This window comes from Microcebus murinus, chromosome 6, assembly GCF_040939455.1.
Source record: "Microcebus murinus isolate Inina chromosome 6, M.murinus_Inina_mat1.0, whole genome shotgun sequence".
NCBI classification, from domain to species: domain Eukaryota; kingdom Metazoa; phylum Chordata; class Mammalia; order Primates; family Cheirogaleidae; genus Microcebus; species Microcebus murinus.
This window is the reverse complement of record NC_134109.1, coordinates 40,919,155-40,939,686: the sequence shown is the minus strand read 5'-3', so window position 1 is coordinate 40,939,686 and position 20,532 is coordinate 40,919,155. Positions and strand designations below refer to the sequence as shown.

Genomic DNA, 20,532 nt, shown 5'->3' with positions numbered 1-20,532 from the left:
CATTTATATGTTGGTTTAAGAGGTGTAATTGTAGTGTGGTTTCCTTGTAGAAGGAAAAGAAATGACCATTTAGGTTTTACTTTTAGTTTACTTGGTTTGTTGCTTTGGATAAAAATCCTTCATTTCTAGTTTGATGCTCAAATCTGAGTAATATGCTTTGGTTAAAATTTGTAGCCCCTGTGTCTTGTGGCTTCTATCAGTAGTAGCAATTTGCTGTATATAACTACTTTTTCCAACCTATTTTATTCTTCCTGGATCTCCTAGAAGTTGCTATTGGTTCACATGGTGCTATTATTCTGAACTACATATTTTTAGGAAGCTCACTTGTGGCTACTGATATTTATTAGAGATTTAAAAACTAGACTTAATGTTAACTCTTAGAGATTAGGTAAATATAGTTTTGCTATATTAAACAAAGCACTGGTAACAATTATAGGAGTTGGTTGGTATGTGTAGAATCATGGGAAAACATATGATGCATATTCAAATACTATAACAATATTGTATCCTATATTAGAGTCACTATCAAGGTTGTACTTACATTACTTGTGAAGCATTACTGATACAATGCTTGTGCTCTGCAGAAGCATTACTTTGCAGATTTTCATATTCTGGGTTCCTGCATCCTAGAGTAATTATTCAGTTATGAGTAGTGATCTCTGTCCTCTGTGTAAGTGGCATTTTAGTGTTTCTAAAAACATGTTACTACTAAGCATTCTCTGTGGTGATTTTCTATGTTGGATGATTACAGAAGAAATTGTATAATTCTTCTTTTCTTTTTTTTAAATTTATGTTGCATGTCCTTCCAATGAATACAATTCTTGTTTTCAAAGAGCTTTAGAATTTTACATAGTTCAGATCTCAAGCATTAGTGTACATAAGAATCACTTGGTGCTTGCTTAGAAAAATGAGAATTTGAGGACCCTGAACATCTCTTTTATAGTAGTTTTGGGGATGGCAATACAAGAACCTTTTTATAAGGATATTGGGTGATTCTGAAGCAGGTAGTACACACTTAGGAAAACATGAGGAAACAGATTTATTTGGGAGACAAATTCAGAATATTAAAGATTTTTGCACATACATGCATGAAGGTTGATCTGTAAAAGTTTAAGATTTTGAGAGGTACTGTTCACTTCAGAATACTCAATATAGTACTCTGCTATAAGGAACATGTAGATATTGAAGGATGTGTATACTCTGATCATAAAGAATGATCAGAGTACAATGATCATTCAGATCAGAATACTCTGATCTGATCAGAGTATATATTGAATGATATATACTTGAGTATATAAGATATATGTAAGATATATACTTGAGTATATAAGATATATGTAAGATATATACTTGAGTATATAAGAATGATCAGAGTACAATGATCTTAATTAATACTTGGTTTAAAAAGATCGCAAAAGGAAATGTGTGATCTCTCACAGGTCATGAACTTTCTATTATATATTTTTCTTTTATTGAGTACCTACTCCCTATTTGGTTTAATTGCTCTTTTCTGGAATTTTTCTGGATTGCTAATTCCTAGCAAAGTATTATATAGGTAGAATCAGAAAGTTATACTAACTATTAATGGCCTCCATGACCTTTTTTGGTTTCATGAGATACCTGAAATTATGTCAGATTATTGAAGATCAAACAAAAGAATATACCACATTGCTGCTTTGGATCAAATGGGAGTGATGATCATTAGTAATCTAAAGTTATCATTAGAAGGCCAGGCGTGGTGGCTCACGCATGTAATCCTAGCACTCTGGGAGGCCGAGGTGGGCGGATTGCTCAATGTCAGGAGTTCGAAACCAGCCTGAGCAAGAGCGAGATCCCTTCTCTACTATAAATAGAAAGAAATTAATTGGCCAACTAATATATATAGAAAAAATCAGCCGGGCATGGTGGCGCATGCCTGTAGGCCCAGCTACTCAGGAGGCTGAGGCAGGAGGATCACTTGAGCCCAGGAGTTTGAGGTTGCTGTGAGGTAGGCTGACGCCACGGCACTCACTCTAGCCTGGGCAACAAGGCGAGACTCTGTCTCGAAAAAAAAAAAAAAGAATGGAAAACAATAAAGTTATCATTAGAGTCAGTGATAGTAACTCCTCATGTAATACAGACATTAAATTTCTCTTCTGTTTTATCTGAATAACTAACTTTGAAAGCGATTCTGGATCTAATATGACTTGGTTTTTAAAATATAATACCTTGCCCTTTAATCTTGAACAATGTATAGCTCTAGCTCAGAGTTTTGTTTTGTTTTGAGCATTAGAAATATTTTCTCTTCCTATTATAAAACAGTGCTTCCTAACATAGTTTATTCATTTGATAGGGTTTTTGTTTTTTGTTTTTTGGGGATTTTTTTTTGAGGCAGAATCTTGCCCAGGCATGATGGTATGATCATATCTCACTGCAACCTCCAACTCCTGGGTTCAAGTGATTCTCTTGCTTCAGCCTCCCCAGGACCTGGGACTACAGGTGCATGCCACCATGCCCACCCAATTTTAAAAAATTTTTTGTGGAGACGAGGTCTTAAGTTGCCCAGACTGGTCTTGAACTCCTGGCCTCAAGTGATCCTCCCAAAGTGCTGGGATTACAGGTGTGAGTCATTGCACCCAGCCATTTGATAGTCTTTATCCTTGGATTTAAGTTAAGGAATGTATAACATATGGTAGTGTGTTGTCTGTTCAGCCATTCAAAAGTTGTCAAAATTAGGATTAGCACTTATATCTCCACTTAAATGTTGCCATTAACTCCTGGTAAATACAACTGTTAATGACACATCTTGAAAGTACTCTTATTTTGCCTTTTTGTAATATAAAAATGGCACATTTGAAAAACAATGAAAATGTAAAGAAAAAAATGCCAGTAATTCTAGTAATTTACATGTAAAATGTACGTACACACATCATATATCAAGTTTAACACTAAAATCTATTCTGCCATTTGTATAATAGTTTTATAATAAATGCTCCTTAAGTTTCAGGCTTTTTGTGCCTTGTAGTTATTGTTTTGAACATTAGTTATATCAGATTTCATGGAAGTACTAGTTAAATTGAGTAGACTCCTCTAGAGGAGAGTTAGATTAAACTGGTGAATTTATTGAATTTTGTAGATTGTGCTACAGACTTATAAGCTTTTTAATTTAGTCAGATCCTTTTATGAAAAATGTTTTACCCAAAATTAACCACAAAATGTTTTCAAAACAAGGTGTTAATTCCACTGACAAGAAAATCATTCATTAAGGGAAAAAGTACTAAGCCACAAAGAAATGTTTTAGTCCTGTGATAGGCTTTCACCCATTTTTTAAATGGCTTTCCTTAAGATTTAGTATTCTCATGATATTTTGTTAATGTAGTAAAATATTTGAATGTTAATTTCTTAAGTTTCCAGATTCCTAGAGTTCTTTTTAATCTTAGCTGCTGAGGGACTTCTATAGTTATCACAGATGTTTCTATGAATAACAAAACTATTGGAGCTAAAGCAGTCTTGAGCAAAAAGAACAAAACTGGAGACATCTCACTACCTGATTTTGAAATATACTACAAAGTTATAGTAATCAAAACATCATAGTACTGGTATAAAAACAGACTCATAGACCAATGGAATAGAATATAGAGCCCCAAAATAAATCCATGCATTTACGGTCAATTAATTTTTGACAAACTTTGCCAAGAACACACAATGGGAAAAGGACAGATTCCTCAATAAAGTGCTGGGAAAACTGAATATCCACATGCAGAAAGATGGAATTAGACTTTCATCTCACACCATATACAAAATCCAACTCAAAGTATAGTAAAGACTTAAACTTTAGACCTGAAATTCTAAAACTACTAGAAAGAAAACATAAAGGGAAAGCTCCATGACTTTGGCCTGGGCAATGATATTTTAGATATGATCCCAAAATTACAGACAACAAAAGCAAAATAGACAAATAGTATTATGTCAAACTAAAAAGTTTCTTGCACAGGAAAGGAAACTATCAACATAGTGAAGAGACAATTTTCACAATGGAAGAAAATATTTGCAAGCCAAACATCTGATAAGAGGTTAATATCCAAATACATAAGCAACTCAGTCGTAAGAAGACAACCTGATTAGAAAAATGGGCAAAAGATTTGAATAGACATTTCTCAAAAGAAGATACACAAATAACCAACAGTGTTTGAAGAAAATGTTCAACACTAGTAATCATCAGGGAAATGCAAATTAAAACTACAATGAGATATCACTTTATGCCTGTTAGAGTGGGTACTATCATCAAAAAGATAAAAGATTGTGAGCACTAGCAAGGATATGGGAAAAGGGAACTTGCGCACACACTGTTGGTGGGAATATAAATTAGTACAATCATCATGGAAAACAGTGTGGAAGTATCTCAGAAAATAAAAAATAGAACTACCATATGCCCCAGCAATCCCATTTCTGGGTATACATCCAAAGAAAATGAAATCAGTTACATCAAAAAAATATCTGCACTCTGTGTTTACTGTAGCACTATTTGCAATAGCGAAGATATGGAATGAACCCAAGTGTCTATCAGTGGATGAATGGATAAAGAAAATGTGGTATTATGAATACCATTGTGGAATGTTATTCCACAATGAATATTATGTGAAATGATATTCAGCCTTAAAAAAAGGAGATTCTGTCATTTGGTACAACATGGATGAACCTGGAGGACATTATGCTAAGTGAAAATAATTTAATCTCAGAAAGACAAATACCATGTGATCTCACTTATATGTGGAATATGAAAAAGTCAAACTCCTAAAGGAGAGTGGAATGGTGGTTTTTAGGGGCTGGGACAGGTTAGGGAGTGGTAAGGGATTAGGGAAATGTTGATCAGATGATACAAAATTTTAGTTAAACAGGAGGTATAAGTTCAGGACATCTATAGTACAACGTGTACTTGAAAATTGCTAATAGTAGATTTTAAGTGTTCTCACCACAAAAAGAAATAAATAAGCATGTGAGGTAATGCATATGTTAATTTGCTTGTTTAGCAATTCCACAATGCATACACACTTCAAAACGTGTATAGCATTAATATATGCTATTTTCATTTGTCAAAATACTGGTTTACCTAGTATACATTTATTTTTAATTTCAAATTTTTACTCCATTATGCAAAGAATTCTGTTAATCATAACTGCTATACACAGATATAACAATAATGATACTTATTTTTCCAAAATCAGAATTCTTGACTTCCTCTTCAGTCTTCATTTTATACTTCTGCTTTATACCTATTATCTCTTTTGATCTCCCCTTAACTAAATTGTAGCTCATTGGTTAACCTTCTGATTCTCAATTTCTTTATCTGTAACAGGAAGATAGTGATGCCTACCTTGTAGAAGCTGTTATAAGGATTAGAATATGGTGGAAGCTTAATAAATGATGGCCAATTATATTTATGGATAAAGTTAATTTACATTGATATTATCTTACTGTCTTCCAGTATCTATTAGTGCTTTGATAACAGGGAACTTGAGCTTTCATATTTAGTAGTTGATTAGATCCCTGTTTCTTTTTGTTTCTTTGAATTCTAACAGATGAGGGTAATGATTTGTATATTTGTTTATATTGGCATTATTTTGTCTGTTTTGTTTATGATTAGTGTTACTGTGAGATCTTGGCTTTGTCATTTTCCTCTAAATATATTTTAGCATTTTTCTTTTTTTTTTTGAGACAGAGTCTCCCTTTGTTGCCCAGGCTAGAGTGAGTGCCATGGCATTAGCCTAGCTCACAGCAACCTCAAACTCCTGGGCTCAAGCAATCCAACTGCCTCAGCCTCCCGAGTAGCTGGGACTACAGGCATGTACCACCATGCCCAGCTTATTTTTTCTACATATATTAGTTGGCCAATTAATTTCTTTGTATTTATAGTAGAGTATTTGTATTTATAGCGAGACCCCGCTCTTGCTATAAAGAGGTCTCGCTCTTGCTCAGGCTGGTTTCGAACTCCTGACCTCGAGCAGTCCGCCCGCCTCGGCCTCCCAGAGTGCTAGGATTACAGGCGTGAGCCACCGAGCCCCGCCTATTTTAGTATTTAAATCTCTATTAAGGTTCTCCAGAAAGACAGAACCAATAAAATAGATACAGATATTAGAGAAAATTTATTAGGGAAATTGACTTGGGTAATTATGAAAGCCAAGAAGTCCTGTGTTAGGCCTCTGCATGCTGGAGACCTGGGATGCCAATAGCTTGATTCAGTTCAAGTCCAAAAGCCTGAGAACCAGGGAGGTGGATGGTGTAATTCACAGTTCCAGGCCAAAGGCTGGTGTAAGTTTTAGAGTCCCAAGGCTGACGACCCTGGAGTTCCGTTCCGTTGTCCAAGTGCAGGAGGAGGAGAGTGTCTTAGCCCCAGGAGAGAGAGAGGATCTGGGCCTCCAGCTGCTTGGGTGGTGCCAGTGCACATTGAGAGCAGATCTTCCCTACTTGGTCTACTGACTCACACACTAATCTCTGGAAACACCCTCGTAGACACATCAAGAAGTAATGCTTTACCGGTTCTCTAGGTATTCCTTAATCCTGTCAAGTGACACCTAAAATTAACCATCAGAATGTCTAATATAATAATGGAGATACTACTTTTGGCTCATATGCATGTTCTGTTGCACTCAATGAATAATCTATTCAAATGCCATTTTTGGCAACTATAAGACATTTTGTAGAATTACTACATCCTTGTAGTCTGACTTTTTTCTCTTAGACTGCTGTAGTGTAAGTCTGTACTAAAAAGAAGGTAAACTTACTATATATAGCAGTTAATTATTTCACTCTTACCAAAAATGCTATAAAGTTACTCTTTAGTTCCTACAAATTTTGTATTCTTTTAACTGCTACTTCTAACATGGACGTTAGAGAGGAAGCTTCTTATAGATGGAGCTTTTTCATGGTTTTGGTAATTAGGGATGTCATAAGTATACAGCATTGAGTTTTCTATTTGTCTTTCAGAAAATCTTGAAAAGTGCATGACTTAACAAATGTGTAAAGTACTCAAGTACATATATTTGTATAGTTTTGTAAATTAAAAAAAAAACTTAAACCTTTTCTCTTTGTTCACTTTAAGTGAACAATTGTTCACTGTGAAAAAGTGGAATTGTTCCTGTGAAAAATTATAAAATAGTTGTTTGTACCATAATATCCTTTTGAGAAATCATTTGCTTTTTTTTTTTTTTTTTTTTTTTTTTTTTGAGACAGAGTCTCGCTTTATTGCCCAGGCTAGAGTGAGTGCCGTGGCGTCAGCCTAGCTCACAGCAACCTCAAACTCCTGGGCTCGAGTGATCCTTCTGCCTCAGCCTCCCGGGTAGCTGGGACTACAGGCATGCGCCACCATGCCCGGCTAATTTTTTATATATATATCAGTTGGCCAATTAATTTCTTTCTATTTATAGTAGAGACGGGGTCTCGCTCTTGCTCAGTCTGGTTTTGAACTCCTGACCTTGAGCAATCCGCCCGCCTCGGCCTCCCAAGAGCTAGGATTACAGGCGTGAGCCACAGCGCCCGGCCTTTTTACTTTATTTTCATCCATGATAAAGTATGTTGAAGTGAAATGAATTTTTCTCTTCAAAAATCTCATTTAATTTCAAAGTGATTATTTTTAAAATCTAGTACTAAGGAAATTAAATTGTTGAAATTTTTCATCAGAACATTTTTTTTTTTTTTTTTTTTTTTTTTTTTTTTTTTTTTTTTTTTGAGACAGAGTCTCGCTTTGTTGCCCAGGCTAGAGTGAGTGCCGTGGCGTCAGCCTAGCTCACAGCAACCTCAAACTCCTGGGCTCAAGCAATCCTTCTGCCTCAGCCTCCCGGGAAGCTGGGACTACAGGCATGCGCCACCATGCCCGGCTAATTTTTTATATATATATCAGTTGGCCAATTAATTTCTTTCTATTTATAGTAGAGACGGGGTCTCGCTCTTGCTCAGGCTGGTTTTGAACTCCTGACCTTGAGCAATCCGCCCGCCTCGGCCTCCCAAGAGCTAGGATTACAGGCGTGAGCCACAGCGCCCGGCCTTTTTACTTTATTTTCATCCATGATAAAGTATGTTGAAGTGAAATGAATTTTTCTCTTCAAAAATCTCATTTAATTTCAAAGTGATTATTTTTAAAATCTAGTACTAAGGAAATTAAATTGTTGAAATTTTTCATCAGAACATTTTGATTTAGGGCTGCCATTGATTAATAATGATAGAACACGATGGAAAAGATTTTGTTATGTAAATTTAACAGTATTGGTCTTACATTCTCATTTTCCCTCCTCACACCTCTGTTTAAGTATGTGTGTGTCTAATGTCACCATCTTTGGTATTGTAGGCATTAAGGAAAATTGGAACCATTAATTGGAACCATTTATTCTTTTTTTTTTTTTTTTTTTTTTTTGAGACAGAATCTCGCTTTGTTGCCCAGACTAGAGTGAGTGCCGTGACGTCAGCCTAGCTCACAGCAACCTCAAACTCCTGGGCTCAAGCAATCCTCCTGCCTCAGCCACCCGAGTAGCTGGGACTACAGGCATGCACCACCATGCCCGGCTAGTTTTTTCTATATATATTAGTTGGCCAATTAATTTCTTTCTATTTATAGTAGAGACGGGGTCTCGCTCTTGCTCAGTCTGGTTTCGAACTCCTGACCTCGAGCAATCCGCCCGCCTCGGCCTCCCAGAGTGCTGGGATTACAGGCGTGAGCCACCGCGCCCAGCCGGAACCATTTATTCTTTATGAAATCTTATGGACACTGATACTAACAAGAATGCTTTTAAGTTTGGTTTGTGATAATTTCAATGAATTGTGTTTTTTTTTTTTTTTTGAGACAGAGTCTCCCTTTGTTGCCCAGGCAAGAGTGAGTGCCACGGCCAGCCAAGCTCACAGCAACCTCAAACTCCTGGGCTCAACAATCCTGCTGCCTCAGCCTCCCGAGTAGCTGGGACTACAGGCATGTGCCACCATGCCCGGCTAATTTTTTCTATATATATTAGTTGGCCAATTAATTTCTTTGTATTTATAGTAGAGACGGGTCTTACTCTTGCTCAGGCTGGTTTTGAACTGCTGACCTGGAGCAATCCGCCTGCCTCAGCCTCCCAGAGTGCTAGGATTATAGGCGTGAGCCACCGCGCCCGGCCAATTTCAATGAATTTTTTAAAGGAACAGTGGTTTATTTATTAGACTTGATAACACTATATGAATCATGATTTTGATATAAATATTTAGGACACTATAAATCAAGTACAGATCAGTGATATAATTGATGGAAGATGTTTTGTTGTATCCTGTCATTGTGTCTGTAGGTAGTCATCATTTTCTTAATCAGTGACAGTATATAGCACAGCTGCTTTTGTAGAGTCATTATGGTACTTTGCATATGTGCTTCAGGAACTTTTAATTTTTTCTACATTATCTCCTGCATGTAAGAGAACCTAAACTAGATATCTTCAGTCTAAGAGTAAGAACTGATTGAAATAGATAAATATTGAACATGTTGAGTGCTTTTATATAATTTTCTTTTATGGCCGAGCATGGTGGCTCACGCCTGTAATCCTAGCACTCTGGGAGGCCAAGGCGGGAGGATCGCTCAAGGTCAGGAGTTCAAAACCAGCCTGAGCAAGAGTGAGACCCTGTCTCTACTAAAAAATAGAAAGAAATTAATTGGCCAACTAAAAATATATAGAAAACATTAGTCAGGCATGGTGTCACATGCCAGGAGGCTGAGGCAGTAGGATTGCTTAAGCCCAGGAGTTTGAGGTTGCTGTGAGCTAGGCTGATGCCATGGCACTCTAGCCAAGGCAACAGAGTGAGACTCTGTCTCAAAAAAAAAACTTAGTCATTAAAAATAAGTGTATGATTTGATGACAAAGTACTAATAAGACATCCTTAAGAAGAAAATTCAGGATTATAATTACATAAGTAACCAATTAAAAGATTCTAAGATATTATTAAATCAAGGTAATATAGAGTTTGCCTTTATTAATACTAAATTATTCTGTTATAATGGTAAAGCATTTAGAATTATGAAAATTAGGATTAAATCTTAATCATTTTTGTGTAACATACTTTCCTCTGAATATATTCTTTTCATAAGATGTACAAAATTGTTGAATAAATATATGCATTTTAAGTATCTGAGGTAAGGATTCTGTCTTTTATTTCTTCATAACCCTGGGTAATGAGATATCATCTAAGAGCATTTTCTTAAAAAAATAAACTTTGTAACTTTATATCTTTCTGATGTTCCCTTGTTTCAACCTTTATTTCTAAACTACTCATATCGTTTTCTAGCAAAAGAAAGAACTTGAATTTTAAGACTTTAGGATTTGGCAGCCAGTACCTCTATTATGGTAGGTTATCATGCAAATAAGTAAAAGCAATAGAATAATCCACAGCATTACCAGGAGTCAAACAGTTTCTAGAAATTAGGGATACTCCTTTGATAACTGTTGTGGAAAACCCCATAATACTACTTTTTTTAAAATCAGGTTTTTGCTGATTCTTTAGGATTATGGGTAATTTAATATTATTGCTTTGACTAGGTTCCTAATGAGTTATGGTCATTCTGAAGTGATAGCAATCAAAAAAGCAAAAGCAGTTGTGGGCAGCCATTTAAATTGTGTTTGTTTGGTATGCTCAGAATGAAAAATGTGGTATGATCATTTGAAAAGGTTTTGAAAAATGACTAACAAATAATTGTTCTTACAAATATTAAGCTCTAATTAAATAGCAGTAATAGCATCCTGTGCCATTAGGGGGTTATTTAATTAGTGTGCATAAATTTTCTGCTATCATGTGCTTATTGTAGTGTTTGATGATGGTGATGAGAGAACACTGAGACGTACCTCGCTTTGCCTGAAAGGAGAGAGACATTTTGCAGAAAGTGAGGTAGGATGACATGGATGGACTATTTGGGTTGAACAACGCTACTGATCTAGAGATAAAATGTGGTTTAATCTGTCTGTTTCTTATCCAGACACTTGACCAGCTTCCATTAACAAATCCAGAGCATTTTGGAACTCCAGTAATTGCAAAGAAGACAAACAGAGGAAGGAGGTCTTCTCTTCCTGTGTGAGTTTTTTCATATGTGGTGTCATTACAATATAATTATTACAGCATTAAACATGTGATTTTCCTAGATTGTCTAAATTTGTTTGGATAAGCTTTCCATAGCATCTTATATCCTTATGGTAGATGTTTTACTCTGAGCAGACCTTGTTCTTAACTATTCCCATTACTTTGCCCAAGAATTATCACACCACCTTTTTCAAAAACATTTGTTTTAAGTTACTTTGCCTAAATCCTTAATTGATATGATGATTTTCCTATTTTAAGTGAGTATATGTGGGTTTTTTTTACCTTTTTATTTTGAAAACATTTTAAACTTAAAAATTGCAAGAATAATATGATGAACTTCTGTATACTCTTCATCTAGATTCACCAATTGTTGACATTTTTTGACACATTTGCTACATCATTCCCTCTCTTTACATAAATATAATTATTTTTCAATACTATAATGATTTTATTTTGTTCAACTATTTTAGAGGAAGTGGCAAGTATCATGACTCTTTACATTTATGTACTTTAGAACAAAGAGATTCTCTCACATAACCATAGAATGAATATCAAATTCAGAAAATTTAACATTGATGGAATACTATTATTAATAGCTAGTAATATGTACTCAGTATTTCAAATTTTGCCAGTCGTCCCACCAATAGCCTTTATAGCATTTACTATTTCCCCTTATTAGAGTCCAATCCAAAATCATGCATTGCATTTAGTTTATATGGTTCTTGAGTCTCCTTTAATCTTAAAAAGTTCCTTAGCCTTTTTTTCTTTTTTTGGTATTGATATTTTTGAAGAGTAGTTTGCAGACTATTCCTCAGCATGATTTGTCTGATTGTTCACTATTAGATTCAGGTTATACATTTTAGACAGAAATACTATTATAAGTAGTGTTGTCTTCCTTAAGGCAGGCATATCAAGAAGTGTATACTATCAGTTTGTCCCATAATTATTTTTTGTTGTTGTTGTTGCTTTTTTTGAGATAGAGTCTCACTTCTGTTGCCTGGGCTAGAGTGCCGTGGCGTCAGCTTAGCTCACAGCAACCTCAAACTCCTGGGCTCAAGCAATCATCCTGCCTCAGCCTCCCGAGTAGCTAGGAATATAGACATGCACCACCACGCTCAGCTAATTTTTTCTATATATTTTTAGTTGGCCAATTAATTTCTTTCTATTTTTTTAGTAGAGACGAGGTCTCGCTCTTGCTCAGGCTGGTCTTGAACTCCTGACCTTAAGCGATCCTCCCGCCTCGGGCTCCCATAGTGTTAGGATTGCAGGCGTGAGCCACCACACCTGGCCCATAATTGTTGATATTAACTGTGATCACCTGGTTAAGGTGACATCTGCCAAATTTCTGAACTCAGAGTTATCATAGTTACCATTTTTCCCTTTGTAATTCATAAATAATGTGTGTGGAGATACTTTGAAACTATTTAAATATCCTATTCTTACCAAACTTTTATTTGGTGGTTTTATCATCCACTGATAATTTATGCCTAAATCAGTTAGTACTATTATGATAGCAAAATGGTGATTTTCTAATTTTTCATTCCTGCTACATTTATTAGTTGTCATTTAACTATAATGAAAATCTTTTCCTAATCATCAAAATGGATTTATGGATTCTAATTTTATATAATAGGTTATAATTCATTGTCACAAAATTCATTTTGTTGCTAAACTTGTCCTAGATTTAGCCAATGGGAGCCTTTCCAGACTGGCTTCTATGTGCTTTTGATATGTCCTCACCATTTCTTGAGTACTTTTTCACTTTCTGGCATGATGAGGTAAATTAATCATATTAATTTCTTTCTGCCCTAGCCTTGGATTTGGCTATTTTTATAAGGGTCCTTGGTTCCTTTTAGTGGGAAATAATATTCAGAAACCAGGATCTAGGTATTATATATACCCATTGCTACTGGGGAGTATATAATGAAGATTTTAGATGACAAAGTCAAATAACATGTAAGCTGCAAATGAGAAAGTAATAAAGACCTCTGAGTGCCCTAAATAGATATCCCAACTCAGTCACTTACTAAATGTGTCAGTTTGGGAAAATTACTCAAGCTCTTTGAAGTTAAGTAGAACTTCTTTGAAGTTAAGTACATTTACATATATTAATTCTAATCTTCATAAAAACCTATAATATTTCTAGTTTATAGCTAAGGAAAATGGGAATGATAAATGTCTTGCCAGTTTTTGTGAGGATTAGATAATGTATATAAATCTATCAGTATATAATAAGTACTTAGTATATGATATGTATTTAATAAATCATTAAAACCCAGTATTTTATTCATAAGCTAGTTCAATAGACTTTTACTGAAAGTGTCCTCAATTTTAACAAGTTGAGTCATCTGGTTTCTCAGAGTGCAACACACATGAAGAGGCAAATAAATAGAGGTCTCAGAAGGAAAGATAGGAAAGATTAGTAGATACAGACAATAAAGAAAGCAGTGTGGTCGAGTTGATAGCTGACAAGTCTGTGAGGAAAACAACTAAAACCATAAAAAGATAAGGAACTAAATGGTTTTGAACCATTTAATAAGACTTAGTAGCTCTGCATACTTTAGTAATATCTTTAAGAAGATGTCAAATTATTCAGTATGTATTCATCAAGAATTGAGCTGGGCATAGTGGTTCATGCCTGTAATCCCAGACTTTGGGAAGCCAAGGTGGGAGGATTGCCTGAGGCCAGGAGTCCAAGACCAACCTGGGCAACAGTGAAACCTTATCTCCACACAAAAAAAATTAGCTGAGTTTGGTGGCATGCTGTGCCTGTAGTCCCAGCTACTCAAGAAGCTGAGGTGTAAGGATCACTTGAGCCCAAGAGTTCCAGGTTACAGTGAGCTATGATTGCACCACTGCACTCGAGCCTGGGCAACACAGCAAAACCCTGTCTCAAAAAAAAAAAAAAATTCAAATGAGAGTACATACTCATTTAAAAAAATTATAGGCTTAAAATTAAAAATACATGTTGTTGACACTTAAGGGTAAACTTTAGTTATCCAGATAAGTTACCTAAATAAACCCTCATATGTGTTTTAATGAGATATTTTCATAGCCAGTTAGAAAGTTAAAGTTATGTTATCCAGTATCTGGCATAAAAATGGAAGGGCAATCTTTTATTTAAAAAAAAAATGTATGACACAGTAAGTACTTAATGGTGGTATAATTAGGCTGTTCTGTCCCAGCTGGTGGTTGGCATGAGAGTCTAAGTCCAAGTACCCATTGATCTAGTGAAGTGGACTCAGAGTTACCATAGACAGCTCAGGACTATGTACTTTTGTGAGGCAAAGGAAGTATTTATCCCTTCAATTACAACAAGAATAAAGAGGCTCCTACTGCAGGGTAATCCATTAGAAATTGAATTGACCATGTTAAATTCACACCACTCTGAATGTATCAAATAATGATTTATGTTAGGATAATGATCAAGTTATTCTAACTTTCAGTACCGAAGATGAAAAGGAAGAAGAAAGTAGTGAAGAGGAAGATGAAGACAAGCGACGCCTCAATGATGAATTATTAGGAAAAGTTGTAAGTGTGGTATCTACAACTGAGAGGAATGAATGGTATCCTGCTTTGGTAAGTAATGTTTCTTTGCAAGATTACTCAACCATGTAAATACTTATTTAAAATGGATTTTTTTAAGCTAGTCAAATTCAGCAGTAGGCAGTTGTATACTAGCTTTAGTGACACTAATGTTAATAACTTCTGATAACCCACTACTATTGGACCAGCTAAAATTGATTTTTTAAAAGCATTTAAAATACTTTGAAAGTATTGGGCCAGGCACAGTGGCTGACACCTGTAATCCCATCACTTTGGGAGATTGAGGTGGGAGGATTGCTTGAGGCCAACCCGAGCAACATAGCAAGACCTAATCTCTGCAAAACAAAAAAATAATAATTTAGCTGGGTATGGTGGTATACGCCTGTTGTCCCAGCTATTTGGGAGACTAAGACAGGAAGATCACTTAAGCCCAGGAGTTCTAGGCTGCAGTGAGCTATGATCTTGCCATTACACTCCAGTCTGTGTGACAGAGTGAGACCCTGCCTTGGGAAAAAAAAAAGGTATTAAACAAATTTGAACTTTATTGGAGATTTAAAAATTGAGTAGTCATAGTCGGGTCCAGAGTACTTCATTGTCTTCTTTGTTATTCACTTTCTTTAATTCTCTATAACCATTTATTGAGATCTTTCCTTTCTTCCTTCAAAATGTGTACAGTGGCTTCTTTATACTTTATTCCTATTACCATGGGTTCCCTTAAATTGATTTTTGAAATTTTTCTTTGCTAGATTCAGACTAATTTTCCAGAACTTTTATAGAGAAATATTTTTAAAATATTGATTTAATCATGATAGTACCATATTTTTTTTTAAAAAAAAAACCTCTACTGAGTCTGGCCAATCAATCAATTTTGCATTCTTTAAGTAGATATTAGAGGCCATCTCTAGCTCTTAGTTTACTTGCTATTGTTTGTTCTTTTTTTTTTTTGAGACAGAGTCTCACTTTGTTGCCCAGGCTAGAGTGAGTGCCGTGGCGTCAGCCTAGCTCACAGCAACCTCAAACTCCTGGGCTCGAGTGATCCTTCTGCCTCAGCCTCCCGAGTAGCTGGGACTACAGGCATGTGCCACCATGCCCGGCTAATTTTTTTTTGTATATATATTTTTAGTTGGTCAATTAATTTATTTCTATTTTTGGTAGAGATGGGGTCTCGCTCAGGCTGGTTTTGAACTCCTGGCCTTGAGCAATCCCAAAGTGCTAGGATTACAGGCGTGAGCCACCACGTCCCCCCCCCCCAAGATACTTCACTTATCTAAGCCTTTACCCTTTTCTTTTTTTTTTTTTATTACTTTCCATGTGTTAATTTATTTCAGCATATCTTTATCCCTTTCTTAATAGAGGATCTGTAGTGAGTTCATCTTTCTTTTGGGTTTCTTAGAAGAGAAAGAAGTGTGAGACCTGCAACACATTGCCCTCAAGAAGCTTACTATACACACAACGTAGTAATTAAGCAGAATATAGTAAATTTAAAAAAATTTAGTACACACCGGAATGGGACAGGGAATATTGAAAAGGAAGGGTTCACCCAGATTTTAAAGAAGGGTTTGGAAATGGCAAATCTTAAGTGGGTTGGTAGAGAAAGCTAATCTTTGCTTACATAGAGAAGGAATAAGAAGAAAAGATAGGCAGTTATTTCATGAGAGGAATCAAAAATACTTGGTGATGCCTGTCTCCACTTTTTTTCCTCCTCCTCTTCTTCCTCCTCCTCTCTTATTCCCTGTTAAATATCTTGTAAAGATCATCTCAAGTTCCACCTTCTCTGGAGGGTCTTCTCTAAATACTTTTAACATTAGTATGCTCATTCATTGAGTTTTGATACCATTTATCCCCAATAATTGTGGCACAAAATATATCCACAATTAGATTATAATTCTTTTAAGAGCTGAAGCCATTTTTTTTAGCTTTGTATGTACATGTAAAATATATTTTTACTCAGTTCCTAGATAATAAATTTACATAGGAAAATTCTGAAAATCCTTTGAACCTTTTCAATTATATAGGCAGAAAAGTAAATGGATTTGGATTCAGAATAATCAGATTATAGTTTGCCAAGATTCTTTTTATTTTTTTAGCAACTTCATTTACTCAACAGATATATTACTTGTCAGGTGATATTGAAAATAAAGATAAGACACCATTCTTACCTCTGATGATTTTATGTCTAATGCAGAGAATAATCTAAGTAACTGTAATATAAAATAGAATATGTTCAGTATTAGGACTTCTTGGTCTGAGAGAGGACATTTATATGAAGAAAATACCGAAAGCCTGCATGAAGGAAATGCTTCTGAGCTGAGCATTGAAGGATTTAAAGTTTGTAGACAGGCCCGGCGCAGTGGCTCACACCTGTAATTCTAGCACTCTGGGAGGCCAAGGCAGGTGGATTACTCGAGGACAGGAGTTCAAAACCAGCTTGAGCAAGAGCGAGACCCCGTCTCTACTATAAATAGAAAGAAATTAATTGGCCAACTAATACATATAGAAAAAATGAGCCGAGCATGGTGGCGCATGCCTGTACTCCCAGCTACTCAGGAGGCTGAGGCAGCGGGATTGCTTGAGCCCAGGAGTTTGAGGTTGCTGTGAGCTAGGCTGATGCCACGGCACTCACTCTAGCCTGGGCAACAAAGCGAGACTTTGGGGAATAATAGGAAATAAGGCTGCAAAGATAATTTGAATCTAGGGCAGAAGAGTGTTTAAAAGTTCATCTAACGGCCGGGCGCTGTGGCTCACGCCTGTAATCCTAGCTCTTGGGAGGCCGAGGCGGGCGGATTGCTCAAGGTCAGGAGTTCAAAACCAGCCTGAGCAAGAGCGAGACACCGTTTCTACTATAAATAGAAAGAAATTAATTGGCCAACTGATATATATACATAAAATTAGCCGGGCATGGTGGCGTATGCCTGTAGTCCCAGCTACTCGGGAGGCTGAGGCAGAAGGATCACTCAAGCCCAGGAGTTTGAGGTTGCTGTGAGCGAGGCTGACGCCACGGCACTCACTCTAGCCTGGACAACAAAGCGAGACTCTGTCTCAAAAAAAAAAAAAAAAAAAAAAAAAAAGTTCATCTAAGGAATTTGGACATAATTCTACAGAGAATTTTGTAGAAGAGTGATGTTACTTGAGCTACATGTTTAGGAATGTTAATGAGACAGTGATACGTTAGACCAATTGTTGGAAAGACTGGAGGTAGCAGGAATTTGAAGGCCATTAGAGAGAGTAGTTCGAAGGTGAGGTAATTAGACCTTGGGTTGTGCCTACTCATCATGTAAGGCTTACCTTAAGCTTTTGCTGCCACACCTTTTCCTTGTCCATGTTGGATTAAATCCTTCTCTTACATGTTTTCATATTATTTTGTGCCCACTGTACCTACTCCCTATTGTGTTCTTTTTGTGTATATTTTAATGTTTGCCCTTTTATTACACTCCAAACTCCTTGAGGGTAGGCACAACGTCATTATTAATCTAATATTACTAGCACCTAGCAAGCAAACAAACAAAAACCATTTACTTCCAACTGTTGTTAAGACAGCTGATGTGACTGCCAGGAATACTTAATTATCTGGATATTCACTTTTCAGTCTGATAACCATGAGCCATATATGGCTGTTTACGTTTAAATTTAAATTAATTAAAATTAAATAGAATTAAAAATTCAGTCTCTCAGTTGCATCAGCCACATTTTAAGTGCTAAACCCCATGTGACTCATTGGTACTGTATTGGGCAGTGCAGACATGGAACATTTCCATCATTGCATAAAGGTGTGTGAACAGTGCTAGATTATAGCAGAGTGGCTAGTATTAGGGAGAGTATGAGGCAGGTGTATTTCGGTAATTTATTAAGAAACTTTAATTTTTTAAAATATAAAGTTTGAAGTTTTATAAAGTATATAGGAATTATTTTTTAATGATACTGTTTAAATATTATTTTCAAAAGTTAAGAAATTTTAAAAAATTGTTTCTATTTTCTTTGATTTGTTTTAATTACTAAAAGTTGTATATGTCCTGGTAAAAAGATAACTGGTGTTTTTTTAAAACAAATATTCTGATTTAAGAATAGATCCTGGTCAGGCATGGTAGCTCATATCACGCCTGTAATCCTAGCACTGTGGGAGGCCAAGGTGGGAGGATGGCTTGAGCTCAGGAGTTTTAGACCAGTCTGAGCAAAAGTGAGACCCTATCTCTACCAAAAATAGAAAAAATTAGCCAGGCTTGGTGGTGCACACATGCCTGTAGTCCCAGCTACTTGGGAGGCTGAGGCAAGAGGATTGCTTGAGCCTAGAAGTTTGAAGTTGTAGTGAGATACTTTGATGCCACTGCATTCTAGCCAGAGCAACAAAGTGAGACTTTGTCTCAAAAAAATAAAATAAGAATAAAAATGGATCCTGATTCACATATATTTTTAAAATTTTAGTATGCCAAATTTTTATCACAGATAATTTTACTTTTTGGATAATAAATGAAGTATTATTTAGCTTATAATACTAATATTTTGGAAATGCTGGCCACATGTTAATTTATATTTCATTATTCATTTTTTAATGTAATGACTATGGATAAATATGTAGAAAACCAATATAATAAAGAAAAAATATAAGGAGATCTTCTTTCATAAGAAATTATAATGTGAGCTATTCACAACGAAGCTGTTTCTTGTGAACTAATCTATTTGAGAAGTTAAGGGATCCAGAGTTCTTTTTAAAAATGTTCTTTTTCTGAGAAAGGGAAATAGGAATTAATCTCTTATTATTTTATATTTCAGGTGGTATCTCCCAGCTGTAATGATGATATCACAGTGAAAAAGGATCAGTGTTTAGTTCGGTCATTTATAGATTCTAAATTGTGAGTAATGAATCACTTATAATGTTACATGGGAGGAAAAAAATGGAATCACAGTGATAGACTCTTCCCCCAAGTCTTTATTTTTAGAAGTCTAATCATTCACGAACTGAAAAGTTATCTAACATGTTTTGACTTTTTGTAATGTAGGGTATTTTTTACTGATAAATTTTATACAAAAACTGTAAACAACAGTATGTAAAAATAATATTAAAGAGGTTTTTAAAAAATAAAGCGTAGTATTTTTTCTGTAATTATAAAATTCTATAGTTTTATCAAGTGTATTATTTCATATTAAGAATTATGAAACTTATTTTGTAATAGAATCCATATTACCAGAATAATTATTTTGACATTTTTCTGATTAAAAACCAGACTTTTAGAAACATTTCCCTAATCTCATCCTTGCTTTGTTTCCAAAAAGTGTAAAATTTAAAAATATATATATTTATTGAGTTATGAAAAATTTGATTTGTGAAAATTTTAATACCAAAATATATCTTACAATGATAAAAATATTTTAATAATACTTCAAGTAAATGGGCTTTTTAACTAAAATGAATGATATAATTAATAAACAGTAAACATTAAAACAGATATCTACAAATGTTGAAAACATGCTAATATAAATTAACCCTTACTCTCTGTAGGAGAGTTGTATAGATTGAAATATTGTGAATTTGAGGCTCTCAAATTAGTATACTTCGAGTATGTAAAACTTGAGAATAAAGATACCAGCTTTGCCTGTATTACCTCTTGCCCTTTATTAAAGATTAAGATGTACATCGTCCTAGACTTTTAAAATATTTTATAGGCAAAATTTTGATTTTTAGGTTTATATTTTCTATATGTTAACATGGGCTGTTTAAGTGATAAGTTTTATTTAATAAGTTGTTTCACTCCTCTTTATTCTTCTGTCTATAATTAGTTACTCTATAGCAAGAAAGGACATTAAGGAAGTGGACATTCTTAATCTACCAGAAGCTGAGCTCTCCACTAAACCAGGTAAAATAAAGATGAATCAGTCCATTATTTCATGATGTGGCTTTACATTGAAAATAGTGAACAAAGCAAGACTAAA

General features: G+C 35.2%; 1 protein-coding gene across 2 annotated transcripts in view; it reads left to right on the top strand.

Moving 5' to 3' along the window:
- ARID4A (AT-rich interaction domain 4A) overlaps positions 1-20,532 on the top strand; it is a 76,900-nt gene that overhangs the window by 7,882 nt on the left and 48,486 nt on the right. For both annotated transcript variants that reach the window (XM_012785628.3, XM_012785631.3), the window contains exons 6-10: positions 10,793-10,872; positions 10,961-11,055; positions 14,508-14,640; positions 19,375-19,454; positions 20,380-20,456. In XM_012785628.3, coding sequence (XP_012641082.2) covers positions 10,793-10,872; positions 10,961-11,055; positions 14,508-14,640; positions 19,375-19,454; positions 20,380-20,456 — 465 coding nt within the window. The remainder of the gene's footprint in view (positions 1-10,792; positions 10,873-10,960; positions 11,056-14,507; positions 14,641-19,374; positions 19,455-20,379; positions 20,457-20,532) is intronic.